The 15,803-nt window shown below is 40.9% G+C and overlaps 1 protein-coding gene across 1 annotated transcript in view; it reads left to right on the top strand.

Annotated features, from left to right (window-relative positions):
- The window catches only part of LOC148848203 (phosphatidate cytidylyltransferase 4, chloroplastic-like), a 42,039-nt gene extending 28,390 nt beyond the window's left edge, over nt 1–13,649 (top strand). The window contains exon 7 of the mRNA XM_088949885.1: nt 13,064–13,649. Within this exon, the coding sequence (XP_088806011.1) occupies nt 13,064–13,155 (92 nt within the window). The 3' untranslated portion in view covers nt 13,156–13,649. The remainder of the gene's footprint in view (nt 1–13,063) is intronic.
- Nucleotides 13,650–15,803: the final 2,154 nt, after the last annotated feature.

Here is a 15,803-nt window from a genome sequence, read left to right as displayed (position 1 = left end):
CAGGCCCAGTTCCTTGGTCAACAAAGCCCCATTGAAGTCTCTTGAGCTCTCTACTTGTCCCTTTCTTTACCCCAAGTACCAACTTTTTCCCTTTGCTTCTTCCTTTTGTTCCTATCTGATGCTTAGTGCCTTCCCCATTGTTCTCTTGATCGGCAATATTCAAGCGAGTCTTCAATGTCAGAGCTTGTTCGTAGGGACTTTCCGAGGGTTGGGATAGAAGCCCACCATCACCTGAATCAAGAGAAACAAAAGAAACACAATGAGGCTCAGGTACAGAGGAGAAGGAAGAATAAGTAATACAGGGAGAGCAAGTAAAGAGGTTAGACGAAAGGCCTGGTTTGGAGTTTGCTGCAAATTTAGCCTTTCCTCCTTTCTCAAGGTGTCTAGGATCAGAGCGACCATAATCTGGGTTCACAAGCTGCATTGGCTCCAGAATTTCCACACTGCCCCAGTTTTCCCGGTTCTCAAATAATGATTGTGCTCTTTTTAGAGCCACCTCCCGACCATCAAAGTCTTCCTCAGATTCATACAAACTCAGCTCTGAATCAGACTCCTCTTCCACATCTTCTCTATTTGAACTCGAACTCCCTGTATGCAATGGCGTTGGAGGGCGATTCGCATCTCTTGCTTCCCCTCCGACTGAAAGTGGGGTATCTGGAAGGTCTTTGCCTAAGAACAGAGGAGTAACGACAGGGATGTCAAAAACATTTTCCTCGTGAGAACATTCAATCTGGGCTTTTGTCTTTATTTGGCCCACTAGCTCAGGCCGGACATGGATTAGGGAAGGGGTTCGGATCTCTAGGTCGGGTCGGGCTTTGTAATGGCCGCCCGCCTGACATCTACTATCCTTCTTCCCCTGGGTTTCTTTCTTCTTAAAATTTAAAATTTGAGTAAAGTTTCCTTTTCTTGCCCAAGCTCCCTCCCCAGTCCCGCCAGATTTCCTTTTATGCTCCCATTCTCTTTTCTTATGAAGAAATCTCTTTTGCATCTTGTTGGTCTCGAATCACACTCAACCTCACCTTAGAGGCAGATGGCGCATCAACTTCCCTTTCCGTGCCACGTGTATTGACACCAGTCTGGTGAGTTAACTCAGCTAAGCTCTATACTGACTCGTTTGTCTTCTCCACCTCGAGTGAGCAATAGAGCCATACATCTCTATCGAGGATGGGAACTACATGAGGCACTTTGTAAACTCCTCTACCTCTTACCCTGATCCTGGCAAATCAAAGTTCCTGGAAGCCACTTGTGTTATCTGGAGGGTGTTATCTTAACAACTGCCTTTAGGTGGTACTCAGTTTTTTTTTGTTGGTTCATATAACCTTGACCAATGTCCACCATCCTGGACTATTACTCTTTTAGGACTTTTAACTGCAACAGTGCATTCCAACTTGTGCTGTCAATGAACTTTGTTGCACAGGATAAAAGCATTAATTGGAATAAAATACTTTATTGGGGATATCTTAAGATTATGAATCTGAATGACTTCAATTCCATGTAAGCCCATGCTGGAACTGGACCTTGTTTTCTTCATCTGAATTATCTACTCAACAGTCAAAGCAACTCAAACTCAACCTTTGGTTCTATTCTACTTCTCTGGGAAATATCCCCTTGCTCTAAATTCTTTTAATTCTATAAATCCAAGGCATTCAAAGTAGTTCAAGATTCTGCATTTAACACCCCATTGGGAAAAAAGGGGAAAATCAACCAATACAAATAATTTTTAGACCAAAATATCATATGACAGAACTTTCTCTCTCTCTGAAAAAAAAAAAAAGAGGAAGTGGAACCTATGATACTTCTCCAAAATATCCTATGTTACTCCTTATTCTGTCCCTTCATGTTTTTGCATGATGCAACTTATCTTCCTGTAGGGGGTAGAATTGGACCTTCAGAAAATCAACTACTTGGAAATGGATTGAACACATTGTTGTTTTATCACCAATAAATCATGTCTATTGAAGTGATTAATGTGGATGTAAGTCATGTTTGTGAGAGAGAGACTGAGTCCTGGAAGCGAGTTTGGTAGGGAGGTTCATTGGGATTGATTTGGAAGTCGAGAAGGTAGAAGCATGGGTGTCTTTTGAATGGGGAAGGGATAGGCTTTTGGGTGTCAGGAAACATAATGGGGGGCTGTTTCTCTTCATGTTTCGTAACAGAGCTGAAGCAGAGTGGGTGCTGGAGTTAGAAAGGGAGAGGACCAAGGAGATTGACTTACATTTAAGTAGGTGGTTCCTGGCGGCAGGGGCAATTGGTGGCGGCTTGAGAAGAAGAGCATTGTGGATTGGGGTGGTGTGTATACCACCTCTTCATGCGTAGTGTTTACTCAAATTCGGAGATTGGAGGGCTCTATGGCAAATTTCTCAAACATGATGACAAAAATAAGATGGGATAAGTTGACGTTGCTAGAATCTTGGCAGAGGTTGAGGACGTTGCTAGGATCCCAAACATGGTGGAACACCACTTTGTTGGGGAGAGTCATGATCAGAGGTTGCTCGTAGAAGGGGAGGATCAGACTCAATGTGGCAAGGGCAAAAGAAAATAAAGAGGAAGAGATGGAGGGAAGAAAGGAGGAATGGAGTGTGGTAGAGCAGGATTAGAGGGAAGTGTTGTCAGTTGTTTATGTTTATGTATTCAGGTTTAGTACCATAAGGGTACTGTTGTAATTTCCTCTTTGATTACATTGTTCGGCTGTACTAGTATAAATAATAATAGATCATTCTTTCGCCCCCTAAGTTCAATAGGGGCTTTCAGTCCTCTCGGCACTCCTCTCCTCTCTCCCTCTCTTCTCTCCTCTTGTCTCTCACTTGCTCTTGCTCTTGCTCAACATGGTATCAGAGCAAGTCGTCCAGGCCTGAAGGGTGGTGTCAAGCAAACAGTAGCAGATAGTCTTTTCATCTCCCAAGGCTGTATCCATCGAACTGCTAATCAGTTGTATTCAGTTCGACCTAGAAGTTGTAGAGACTTTTCATCTTCCAGCCCAAAAGTGGTATTCATTGTCAATTCGACTGTAGAGAGGCTATCATCTGAGGTTCGTAGAGGGAGTTTTTGGCTTACAGAGAGGCTATCATCTGAAGTTAAAAGAGGTACTGTTCACTTATTGTTCGGCTGCCCTATGGATTGGCTGTTTATTGATTGACTGTTCAGCCGATTGATGGACTATTGAGGGACTTTTTTTTTTTAACAAAGTAGTTGTATTCAACTTTGTTTTGTAGTCCTTTACCCCTTTGATGGACTGTTGATGTCCTAAAACAGTTTTTTGTATTGATCTCAGTCATTGATTGTTCGGCTACCAGACCTGCCGATTAGGGGTGTGGTGATCTTCACCTGTTTTTTCTATTCTGTTGGAGGGTCATATGACATCTATACAACTGTAGGTCATACATACCTGATTGTGTACTGCAACTGCAGTGTTCTCTTCTTGGATTCCTACAAGACCGTAGGTTATACAGACCTGTTTCATAGGTCAGAAGGACCTATTCTATAATAGCCATGTACGGAAGTACTCCTTTGGTTGCCTTTTTTTTTAGAACCAGGAATCATGAGTAGTGAAGATTCAGCCTCATCTGGAGTTTCCTCAATGCTGAATGGAATGGGTGGGGGTGACCTATCCTTTCCTATGGCTGTTGTTCCTCTTGATGGTTTAAATTACCTAGAGTGGTCAAGAGGGATCAAGTTATACATCACTGCAAGAGGGAAGATAGGTTACATTAATGGGAGGATAAAAGAACCATTCTCCAGGAGTGTTGAATATGATAGATGGAGTCAGGAGAACAATATTGTTATGTCCTGGCTCTTGGTTTCCATGCAACCTCAAATCAGGAAGAATTTCATGTGGGCTGAAACTACGAATGAAATCTGGGAACAAGCAAAGTCTACATATTCAAAATTGAGACACTATGCCAAAATTTATCAACTGCAGGCATCATCTTCTACTTGTAGACAGGGGGAGAGGTGTTTATCGGTCTATTACTCTGACTTAACATCTGCCTGGAAGGAGTTTGATCACTACCAGAGTGTAGATTGGAAGTGTGATGAGGATGCTAAGAAGTACAAACAGATTGTCTCCCAGCAAAGGATGTTTGCATTCTTACATGGCCTGAATCCTATGTATGAATCTATCAGAGTTCAGATTCTCAGCTCTAAGGATCTCACTTCTGTTTAGGAAGTCTATGCTCTTGTACAATCGGAAGAAAGCAGGAGATATTTGATGAACAACCCTGGTGGGGATGCTATTGTGTTAATTGCAAAAGGGGGTGTATCTACTGGTGGGGGATCTTCTTCCCGGAAAGGAGATCTCCAGAAAAAAAATAGAAGATAAGGAAAAATTGTGGTGCACTCATTGCCAGAAACCTCGACACACCAAAGATACCTGTTGGGATCTTCATGGGAAACCAAAATGGGCTCAAGATCTGACTAAGAAGCATAGTTCAGAGGTGAATAAGAAGTACAGGCAGCAAAATACAAAGAAACATCACATGGCCAACATGGCTACCTGGGAGCATCAGCCTATCATTTCTATTGCGACTCAGACACATCTCACTGGACCTGACCCGAGGGAGGACATTATGAATTCCTTCCGTGACCATTTAGAGCTCTATGGTAGAGCAATTCATCAGATGGATACTCCTCCCTCAACCTCATTTGCATCTACGTCAGGTAACCCTGCCACTGCTTTCCATGTTGCTTCTCACACCCATGACTCTCCATGGATCATTGATTCTGGAGCATCAAAACATATGACTGGTACGTCCTCTTACTTTCAAACCTATCACCCTCTTTTTGGAAGAGACTAGGTGAGACTAGCCGATGGATCATACTCTTCCATAGCTGGTCAAGGAATTATCTCTCTTCCTCTTGGCCTTACCCTCTCTGATGTTCTTCATGTTCCAAATTTTCCCATTAATTTGTTCTCTGTTAGTAGTGTTACTAATTCCTTGAATTGCTCAATGACTTTTTTCCCTTCTCATTGTGTGATTCAGGATCTGGCCTCAGGGAGGACGATTGGTAGGGGTCGTATGGCTGATGGACTTTACATGCTGGAGAATAAGGCTGGTTTTCATGTTACAGAGTCTATGAGTCAGTCCTGTAAGAAAAAAGTATTTATGGCATTGTCGTCTTGGTCATTTGTCTTTTGAGTCTTTGAAAGTTGTATTCCCAGAACTTTAAGTCAATGTCTGTCTCTGACTTTTCTTGTCAAACGTGTCAGTTGAGTAAACATTGTAGAACTCATTTTCTTCAAAGACATAGTAAATCTGAATCTCCATTTCACATTGTTCATTCTGATATGTGGGGCCCTGTTACTTTACCATCTGAGAGTGGCTACAAGTATTTTATTACCCTCATTGATGATTATTCTAGATTTACGTGGGTATACCCGATGCGAACCAGGGAAGTACCAAAAATCATTCAAGATTTCTAGCGGATGGTCTTCACTCAATTTCAAACTGAAATCCAAATTTTCCAATCAGATAATGCAAAAAGAATATTTTCATAGTGACCTCATGGAATTTTTTGCTTCGCATGGTTCCCTTCACCGTAGCTCTTGTGCCCGCACACCACAACAAAATGGTGTGGCCAAACGGAAGAACCGACATCTCCTTGAAGTGGCTCGAGGTTTACTACTTCATGTGAATGTTCCCAAACGGTTTTGGCTTGAAGCTGTTCTTTGTTCCACTTACCTTATAAACTGCATGCCCTCTCGTCGGTTAGAGTACAAAACCCCACATCAACTTCTCTTTCCTAAGACTCCCCTTCTTTCTATTCCTCCTCGTGCCTTTGGTTGTCGTGAAAGAATGGTAGGATCCATCTAATGGACGCCAAGAAGGGTGCGGAATGGAGGGCGGATTTCAAAAAAAAATTCCTACCTTCTTCCAACTGGGAATCATATTCCCTAAATTTAGAATACATTATTCAAGGATCCTACTTGAACCATAAACAAATCAGGTCTGAACCAAAAAGAAACAGGAATGATTATACTTGATCCGGAGAAATAATATCTCCCAAAGTTGGTGTTTACTCCCAAAGAAGTAACCAAGATCCGCTCCTGCTGAAGATGACACAATTGTGGATGGAACGGAACCAGCAGGGTGCGTCCTACACATTGGATTCTTCACAAGAACCCTCTGGAAACCTTGAACACCGAATCCTTTTGTCTTTCTTGCAAGACTATTGTCAAGAACTGATTTCTTGACTTCCTGTTGCTGCAAAGATCCAATCTTCCAACAGGGAGTGGCGGCGGCTGGAGGAGGAGAAGTCCAGGGACGAAGAGGGCAGAACCGTCTCTTCTCTCTGGAGTCTGTGAGAGATTTGATCTCAGATTGCAGGATGTGTTTCTTGCTTCCTCAAACCCCCTAGTTCGAAATCTGATCTTTCTGCTAGGGTTTTCTCCTCTTTCTTCTTGATTAAGAAACCTCCCAATATTTTGGGAGTTATCCCAATCCAAATCAGTATTTGGATAGAGGTTAATCTTAATCCTATCTGCAGATTAAGTTAGTTATCTCCTGATCTTATCAGGAGGTTACCATATTTAAATCTAATTTGAATTTGGTCTCTTAGAGTGGATAAGGTTAAAGGCCCAATCCTTTTACTAACATTAATCTCAGATTCGCCCCATGAACTGGTGATCATATCAGCCCAGTTCGAAATGGGCTTTTGGCCCATTAAGTGTTCAGTGTTTAATCAGTTTCCAACCTACTGCCCAGTTGGGCTTCTTTGTATGGTGTGGGACCCAAGCATTGATCCACACACCAGCCACATGGGTTCGGCCCAACCTTTATCACAAGGCCCAGCCGAATTCACTGAAAGACTTAGTGACCCCCTTGAGCCCATCACATGGACCCTATGGGCCCAACACTTACATTAGGTGGTCCCTGGGCCAAGCCATCTTATAAAAACCCAGGGACTGTGGGCAGGTGCAAGATTAGCCCATCAAGTATTATCCTAAATGATCTTACACCTAACCTCTCAGCCCTTAATGATCAAGCATTGCCCGACAAGAGAAGACCTTTCTCTCAGCTGCAAGGAACAGTGCCGCACTCTCTACTCACATGGATCCCGGGAATTAAAACCTTTTGCAAATCTTTTGAAATCGTACATATACATATATATATATATATATATATATATATATATATATTTTGCAAAACAAAATTCCAACGATTGAAATCAATTGCCGGCAGTTTGGTTTCCATCAGAGAGAGTGCATTCCCGATCATTACCATTGTCCGACAAAGGGGCTGATCCTGTCACTATGACCACTCACTCAGATGAATTCTCAGACTGCCCCAACATGTCCAGGTTTCGACCCCCACTAAGGATCTCACTGATTGACACATCAAAGACAGCCCAATCCGACACCTAGTGATGTGTCATAATCGAGTCTAGGGGTCAGGTGTAACTTTCCAGTTTTGCCCATCTGTCTCCAAGGTCTAGGGCAATACTAGAAATCTGGTACGGTTCAAGGGTTCAAGCAATCCCATACTGCATGTGCCTTGGGTCTTACCCTGATGGCCGAAACAAGCCATCCCAACACTTGGTGGCACACCAGTATCAGCCTTGGCAGGATAAATCTCCCCAGACTTATCCAATGGCTGTGAACATTTAAAACTAACACAAGTTTCTATAAGTGTCCAGTTTTAGGGTCTTACACAGAATTTCACCAAACAACATGAATCAAACATGCACTTTAATTTATTTCCACTAAATAATAAAAGTACATCAAATCCGATTGAAGCTAAGGGCATACAAGACTGTCTAACATGTCGGTGTTTTGTCCAAAATCTGTCTCCCACCCGTGGGAAATTGGACTCTCGTGCTATACCTTGCATATTTCTTGGTTACTCTTTCACTCAAAAGGGCTACTGTGTTTTTGATCCTGTTTCTCGTAAATTCTATGTCTCCATGGATGTTTATTTCTTTGAAGATGAACCTTTCTATCCCGTTTCTCCTCAGGGTGAGTGTAGACATGAGGAGAAACTAGTTCAGCTTCCCTCTCTCCCTGACCCTCCACCTTTTCGTGTTTTTTCTCGTCGTCGCAAAGGCCAACCAAATCCAAGAGCTGTAGAGAATCCGGAAGCTGTAATTCCAGTGCCACCAGACTCCTCGAGGGAGGATCATTCTCACTCAGGTATTTTAGCTCCCAATGATGTCCTTGAATCTATTGAAAATGATTCCTCTACTGCTAATGATCTTGATCGTCCTATTGCTCACAGGAAGGGTGTTAGATTGTGCACCACAAAACATCCCATTTCCAACTTTGTCTCCTATGAGAACATTTCACCCTCATTCCGTGCCTTTCTTACCTCTATTGACAGTGTCCCTATCCCTAAAAATGTGGCAGAAGCTCTTTCAGTTCCTGAGTGGACAAATGCCATGAGGGAAGAAGTTAATGCCCTTCACAAAAATGGCACATGGGAACTTGTTGATCTTCACAAGGGAAAGGTTCCAATTGGATGTAAATGGGTGTTCACAGTCAAGCATAAGGCTGATGGAATAGTGGAAAGGTATAAAGCTCGCTTAGTGGCAAAGGGATTCACTCAAGTGTATGGAGTTGATTATGCTGAAACTTTTGCCCCCGTCGCCAAGATGAATTCCATTAGTCCTTTTCTCTCTTGCAGCCAATCTGGATTGGGTTTTACACCAACTGGACATCAAGAATGCATTCTTGAATGGTGACCTTGAAGAGGAAGTGTACATGATTCAACCTCCTGGGTTTCTAATCCAAGGCAATGAAAAGAATGTGCAAGTTGAAGAAGTCCTTATACGGGCTGAAACAATCACCAAGAGCTTGGTTCAGTAGATTCCATGCGGCAGTTCAGCAAAAAGGATACAGGCAATGTTAATCAGATCACACACTGTTCGTGAAAAAAGGAGAAGGTAAAATTGCTGCTCTAATTGTTTATGTGGATGACATAATTGTTACTGGTGATTGGGAGGATGAAATTCAGAAATTGAAACTTTTCCTTGCAACTCAGTTTGAAGTGAAGGATTTAGGACCCGCCAGATACTTCCTTGGAATTGAAGTTGCCCGATCAAAGAAGGGTATCTTCATTTCTCAAAGGAAATACGTCCTAGATTTACTTCATGACATTGGAAAGATGGGGGTGAAGCCAGTTGACTCTCCCATTGACCCCAACCATAAATTAGGTGATAACAGTGGTGAATCACTTAAGGATGTGAAACAGTTTCAGAGGCTTGTAGGGAAATTGTTATACCTCTCTATGACTCGCCCAGACATTGCATATGCTGTTGGTATTCTCAGTCAATTCATGCATGCTCCTAGGTCTTCTCATCTTGAAGCAGCAGAGAGAATCCTCTGATATTTGAAGAAGTATTCGGGTACTGGTTTGTTGTTTCAAAAGCACAGACATTTGAAAGTTGAAGTTTATACAGATGCAGATTGGGCTGGATCCCAAAGTGACAGAAAGTCTACTAGTGGCTACTGCACATTGAGGGAACCTTGTTACATGGAGAAGTAAAAAGCAAAATGTGGTAGCTAGATCCAGTGCTGGAGCTGAATATCATGCTATGGCCCACGGGATTGCTGAAGGCATGTGGATAAAGAATTTGTTGGGGGAGTTGGGTTTCCCAGTGACCAAACCTATAACTCTATTTTGTGATAATAAAGCAGCTATAAGCATTGCTGCCAATCCGGTGCTACATGATAGAACAAAACACATCGAAGTTGACAAGCATTTTATCAGAGAGAAAGTTATCACAGGCGAAGTGTGTACCCCCTATGTCACTTCTGAGAACCAGCTTGCAGACATCTTTACAAAGGGTTTAAACCTTTCCAGACATCATGATCTTTGTGACAAGTTGGGCATGATTGATATCTATGCTCCAACTTGAGGGGGAGTGTTGTCAGTTGTTTATGTTTATGTTTATGTATTGTTTATGTTTATGTATTCAGGTTTAGTACCATAAGGGTATTGTTGTAATTTCCTCTTTGATTACATTGTTCGGCTGTACTAGTATAAATAATAATAGATCATTCTTTCGCCCCCTAAGTTCAATAGGGGCTTTCAGTCCTCTCGGCACTCCTCTCCTCTCTCCCTCTCTTCTCTCCTCTTGTCTCTCACTTGCTTTCGCTCTTGCTCAACAGGAAGGAAGTGGTGAGAATACGAAAAGATGGCCAGAGGAGGAAGACAATAGGCTGGGGTCCTCAGGAGAAAAGTAGTTTTGGGAGGGGAGGGTGAAACTGAAGCAGTGGTAGGGAAGCACACGGGTGGAGTATGTGGGTCCCAGGGAGGAAACTAATTTGAGTGGGGACCACTTCAACTCAAAAATGTTAGAGAGATGAATGAAAAGACGAGAATTAGATTTAGGGTTTCTAGAAAGGGAGCTGGAGGAAAATCTTTTGTCTGATTGAGCTGTTAAGGTCATTTTGTTTTCTAAAGAAGAGAAGAGGAGGGGCTCAAGCTTGTAGAGAAGAGAAAGAAGAGTGGATGTGGGTTATATCTGAGTATGATGGTGCAGGGAAGAAGTAAGACTAGAGGTTGACGAAGGATAAAGAAGAGGTGATAGTGATTGATAGATCAAGTAAGGTTCAAGCAAAGGAAGGGATAGAAGCAATTTTCAAAGTGGTGGACTCTACGGAGGTGGTAGCGAGCGACAATTTTAGTCAAATTTTTAGTCAAATTGGAGCTGGAGTAAGTTCAAAAGAGGTTGACAAAGGATAAAGAAGAGGCGATAGTGATTGGTAGATCAAGTAAGGTTCAAGTGAAGGAAGGGACAGATGCAGTTTTCAAAGCGGTGAACTCTACAGAGATGGTGGTGAGCAACAATTTTAGTCAAACTGTAGCTGGAGAGATCTCAAAAGAGGTAAGTGATATCCCTGTTTTGATCTCAGGGTTGGAACTTATCTGTGAAGTCGAAGGGGAGGGTGGTTTGAGGGAGAAGGTGAAGGAAGGAGGGATGGGGCTCGAGGGGAGAGTTCATGATTGAGCAAATGACATTTTTGATCGATCGAAAGTAGTTAAAGTTGAGGGAGGCAATGAAGCATAGAAGTGGAAGGTTTCAACAGGCACAGTTAAGACTTGTTGGTTACTGAAGTGATTGTTAGAAAAGTAAGAATCGATTTGAGTTGGAGGAGGGAGCAAGGTAAGAATGAAAGTCTGGATACTTTGGTGGCTGCGAAAAAGGTTAGAGGCTCAAGCAATCCTCAGATTGTGCGCATTACCAAGGTTTTCTCGTGGCTTAAAGAGGATATTGTTGGAGTGGATCCCAGTAACAAATTCAAAATATTGTACAAGAAGGGGATAAAACTAAAATTCAGATGGGCAGATTCAAGACTCTGTGGATACGATCAGGTAGGAGTTCCCTTCAGAGTCTATTTTTGAGGGGTAGATGGAAGCTAATGAAGATAGGAAAGGAAGGCGGAAGCGAAGTTAAGAGGGAGGGAAGATGGTAAGGAGGTTTAATAAGGAAGGGTGGACTTTAAGGAAATTTGTTGATAGAGAGGTGGAGATTGGCAAAGCCAGAAGAGCTTTTGAAGAATTTGAGAAGATGAGGGAAGAAAGCATTAAGAGATCAACTACAGGGGAAGGGAGAGAGATTTGGAATGAGCAAGGAGGGCAAGAAGACTTTTATAATGGGGAAGACTGAGTTTGGCCATTGGAAGAAATAGTGGGGGGTTGATGTCTGTTGCTGGAAGGGTTGGATCTCAAATTCTCTTTTGTGCTTTTGTGTATGTTTTTGTTGCTAGTCTTGTTGTTAGATCTTTCGAGAGGTGTTGCCTTAGCACCTATGGTGTGGTTGTATCCAGCTTCTTTTTCCTTTTAATAAAATTTTTCCTTTTATCTTTTATAAATTAAAAAAAAACCTAAAAATAGGACTGTAAGAAACTGGAGGTAAAAGTACAGAAAGCCATAAATGGGAAGTTAACAGAGAAGTGATGACAGTGTTCTGCAATGCTTATGGTGTATGTTGTAAAACTCCCCTTACCCAAAAAAAAATTGTGTAAAACTCCCTTTGGAGAGCAGCTGTGAGCATGTGATGCCTACAACCATCAATTTGTGCAGCGAAGCTGAAAGGTTGTTGCACCTTTATGCTCTTCTTCCATAAATAGACTGTATGTTATGAGGCCCCTATTGCCCTCCTAGATTGTTTAGAATTTGCAAGTTCAAGGACTACAAGCATCTTTGAATTATGTTGATACGTTAGAATTGTCTATACAACCAGACCATATCATTTGGAGGAATTAGTCCCAATATTGCATTAATCATGCTCATCCTCTAAATGTGAGGGATTGAACTCATGGTTCAAAATGCACTGTGTTGCACCCTTGGAATTGCTGAGCAGATTATTACTCAAGATGTAGAAAAGCAAGCAGAACAGGCAAGCAGAACAGGCAAGCAAGGTGGTACCACTGGAAGGTCTTGGTGGAAATAGAAGATCAGATGACATGTCATCCTGATGACAATAGTACTATACTGTATTTCACCTTGGAATTTTGCTTCTGTATGCATTGGACAATGTGGGGAGAGGAAAACAAATAATAAAAATGACAAGTAGGATTCATGTAGCCAACCCCGTATAGTTGGAGTAGAAGATAACACTCTGCAATAAAAGTGTATTTGAATAAGAGAGATTGGAAGAGGGGAAATAGAGATACAGAACCGTGGAGAGAGGAAGAGGGTGTTGGAGAAGAGAGTTGACCATCCTCTCTCTAGTCGCTTAACTTTGTTTTATTAGATCTAATCTCAATTAAATGAACAATTACAAAGATGCCCTTAGTAGGGCGGCTGCTGACTCAATAGCATAAAGAAAAATAATAACAGGCCCATGAACACGAGGCCTAATAAAAGAATAACTAGTAAGAGAGTGAATAAAAGAAACCGGTTTGGTCCAGTATGGCTATGGCAGTATCTCTACAGTTGGGACAAGCCTTAGGTGATGATGATGATGATAAACAAGAGTTTTTTTTTTCTTTACTTCATTTTTTATCTCTTATTTTTCATTTTATTATTTTTTTGGTAGTTTAGTTCTATCTGAATTTAGTTTGTTATTCACTTTATTCTGCATCCACTGAATCATAAACACTTATTTGGTTTACAATGAGCAGGCGGTATACTTGACAGAGTGGACAGTTACATTTTTACTGGTGCACTTGCATACTCCTTTGTCAAAACATTACTACCACTTTATGGAGTTTGAATGTTAAAACTGAACATTGCTGATAAAAAGCACAAGAAGTTTCTGGTTCACTCATTTCGGGAATGTGACAACTACCAGTAAGTTTCGAAGAGCATGCGAGCAAACACAAAACCATTTAGTTGGTATATTTATTCTTGGAGAAGAAACATGGGAGCTTGGTTGAATCTTCCTCAGCTTTAATAGTTCTCATTCTAATCCCTGTTCAAGAAAACACTTTGATTTATATGTTACCTTTTTTATTTTTTGATTTATATGTTAAATTGTTTTCCATGATTCGATCTTACTTGGATTCAAAGTACCTCTCACTCCGAATCTGCACAAGGGCACGAACACAGCAACTGTGTTGGATATCTATAATTGATCCTCCACATTGTGAAATTCCATTCGGTTGCTTGCAGAGGCTATTGGTGCACCTGTTTATGATAAAGTTGGTGTGAACAATGAAAATTGGTTGTTAAATCCTAGTGAATTGAGCCCTTTTTTTGGAGGATGCAGAAGATATTCGTTTTGTGCAGCTTATATTTTGGAGAAGAAGATTTGACAAAGAAAGATTTTTTAGGAGTATTAGGTTGTATTTAAGGCTTGACCTTCCGACTTTGCAGGTAGAATAGGAATTGGATATTGAACCATTAGAGTTTGCATGTTAGTATAGAGGGAAATAATTGTTTCCTTTGGTGGATTAGTTCATTTTGATCTAGGAATTATAGATCTTTGTTCAGAAATAAAGACAATAAAACAGCTTCTTGTTAGATTCTTAGTACACCTATACAAGTCATTTACTACCAATTAAATTGAAGAAATGAGGATTGGAAATTTGCCCTGAATTATGTTTAAAATTTGCAGATATTGTAGTGAATCGAATTTAATCTGTTCCCGTATTTCTTAGATTCCTAACTTGCAAAAATGCAACTTTAGGGATCCCTGCCAATATGCAAGATAGGCCCTAAAGCTGGTTTGAGAAAACAAATTTTCCTAAAAGTGAAGCATGGAAAATATGTTTTTGGTTGTGGTTCCAAACACATTCTTGAATTTATATCTGAAAAAAGTTTTTTTTTTTTTTGTGATTTGATATTGTTTTTCATTAGGGAAAATCTATGATACTGGAAAGACTTGGTACTAGAAGAGCTTTGACCAATCAAAGCACCCGTGAGTTTTGATGAATACCACCTGATTAGTCACCTTGATACAGATTGGTTGGCTGTAAGTTATACCGGTATACTAGTTATAGTACTCGGGCAAAGGTTCTACTCTTTTTTTACCGGTCTGCAAAGGTTCTGACCTAATGTATACTAGTTTACTTTTCTTATTTTTATTTTAGTTATGGACCTAAATTCATATAATGTGGGTCGCCATGTATGTGGGAAAATGGGCCCAAATCCATAAGAGCTTTAAAGCAGCACCTGTAAATTTTGTATTACATATTTTCAAGGGGATGTTTTCTGGAGTCGAAATGGCGATGTTTTCACTTTGTTTTGAAAAAGAAATAAATTCTGTGAGTGCATTCCGTGTTTGTGTTGATGTGTTAGAATAAAAAAAAAAAAATAATGTTGGCAAGCACTTTATTAGTTTCCGACAACTTGCTGTATGATTTGAGATCCTCGTCATAGCACATTTAACATCCATTGTCTAAAAAATCATGGATAAAAATTGTTGTTGCCCTAAATATTGAGCCAATCGGTCTGTGATGAACATGGTTTTTTTGTTTTTTTTTATTCTCAGGGTTTATTCAATGTGAGCATTTTCGTCAAAAAATCACTATTAAGATAACAGAAGTAACAAGAACAAAATTGTTCTGATAAAAATCTATAAATTTCAGACATGGACGAGGGGCTAATGTTTAGGTTCTACAGCATGGCCGTTACTTTGAGGTATTGTAAGTTGTAACACCCCTTCACAATCATTATTGAACACGATTTCATTGCTGGCCAAATGATGTGGGGGATGACTTTAGTGGATTCATCTCACTAATAATGTGCAGTAGTATAAATCCCTACACAACTCAAAAGTCAAACCTTTCCTCATTAATGCCATTTACAGAGGCCTTGCTTGATGACACTTCTGATGCTCAGTTTATCTATTTTGTTGCTTCTTTTTTAGTGATGGTGTCCAGTTGGTTTTGGTTTGTTTTGGCCAGTCAGTGTTTGTGTTGAGTTGTGGGTTGTTTTTTAAGCTTTGTATCTATTCCATGTAATCTGAACATTTTCAACGAAGAATTCCCTTTTGGCATATTTGGGATAAAAAAAAAAAAAAAAGGTGAAAACTTTCTTGACCCCTTTCAAACCACTGGAGTCTCTGACCTCCTAGAGCTTGGTAGAAGTCATCATGGAGTCATGGGGCTAATGGGCCTCAATGTTGTCGGGGTTGCACCTTGCAAAGCAAGAGGAAGGCTAAGAGCCCATAAATCACAAGAGGACAAAATTAACCCCCCAAGGGTTCTGATTTGTTACATCTGTTCCTTTGTGATTTATTTAAGTGCTCCATGACAGCCAAGCCTGTGAGACTAGCATTTGCACTAAAAAAATTCGAAGATCACCATATGACACTGAACGAGCTTTGGTCAATTAACCCCCCAGGGTGAATTTGGATGAATATTAAATGCTCGTTTGGGAGGGCTTTTACGCAGCAGCTTCTGCTGTTTTATGAGCCAA

The sequence above is a fragment of the Nelumbo lutea genome, chromosome 6, assembly GCF_056320005.1.
Source record: "Nelumbo lutea isolate HS-2025 chromosome 6, American lotus-T2T, whole genome shotgun sequence".
Lineage (NCBI taxonomy): Eukaryota > Viridiplantae > Streptophyta > Magnoliopsida > Proteales > Nelumbonaceae > Nelumbo > Nelumbo lutea.
The sequence above is the reverse complement of the archived record's forward strand: the minus strand, read 5'-3'. Positions and strand labels throughout refer to the sequence as shown.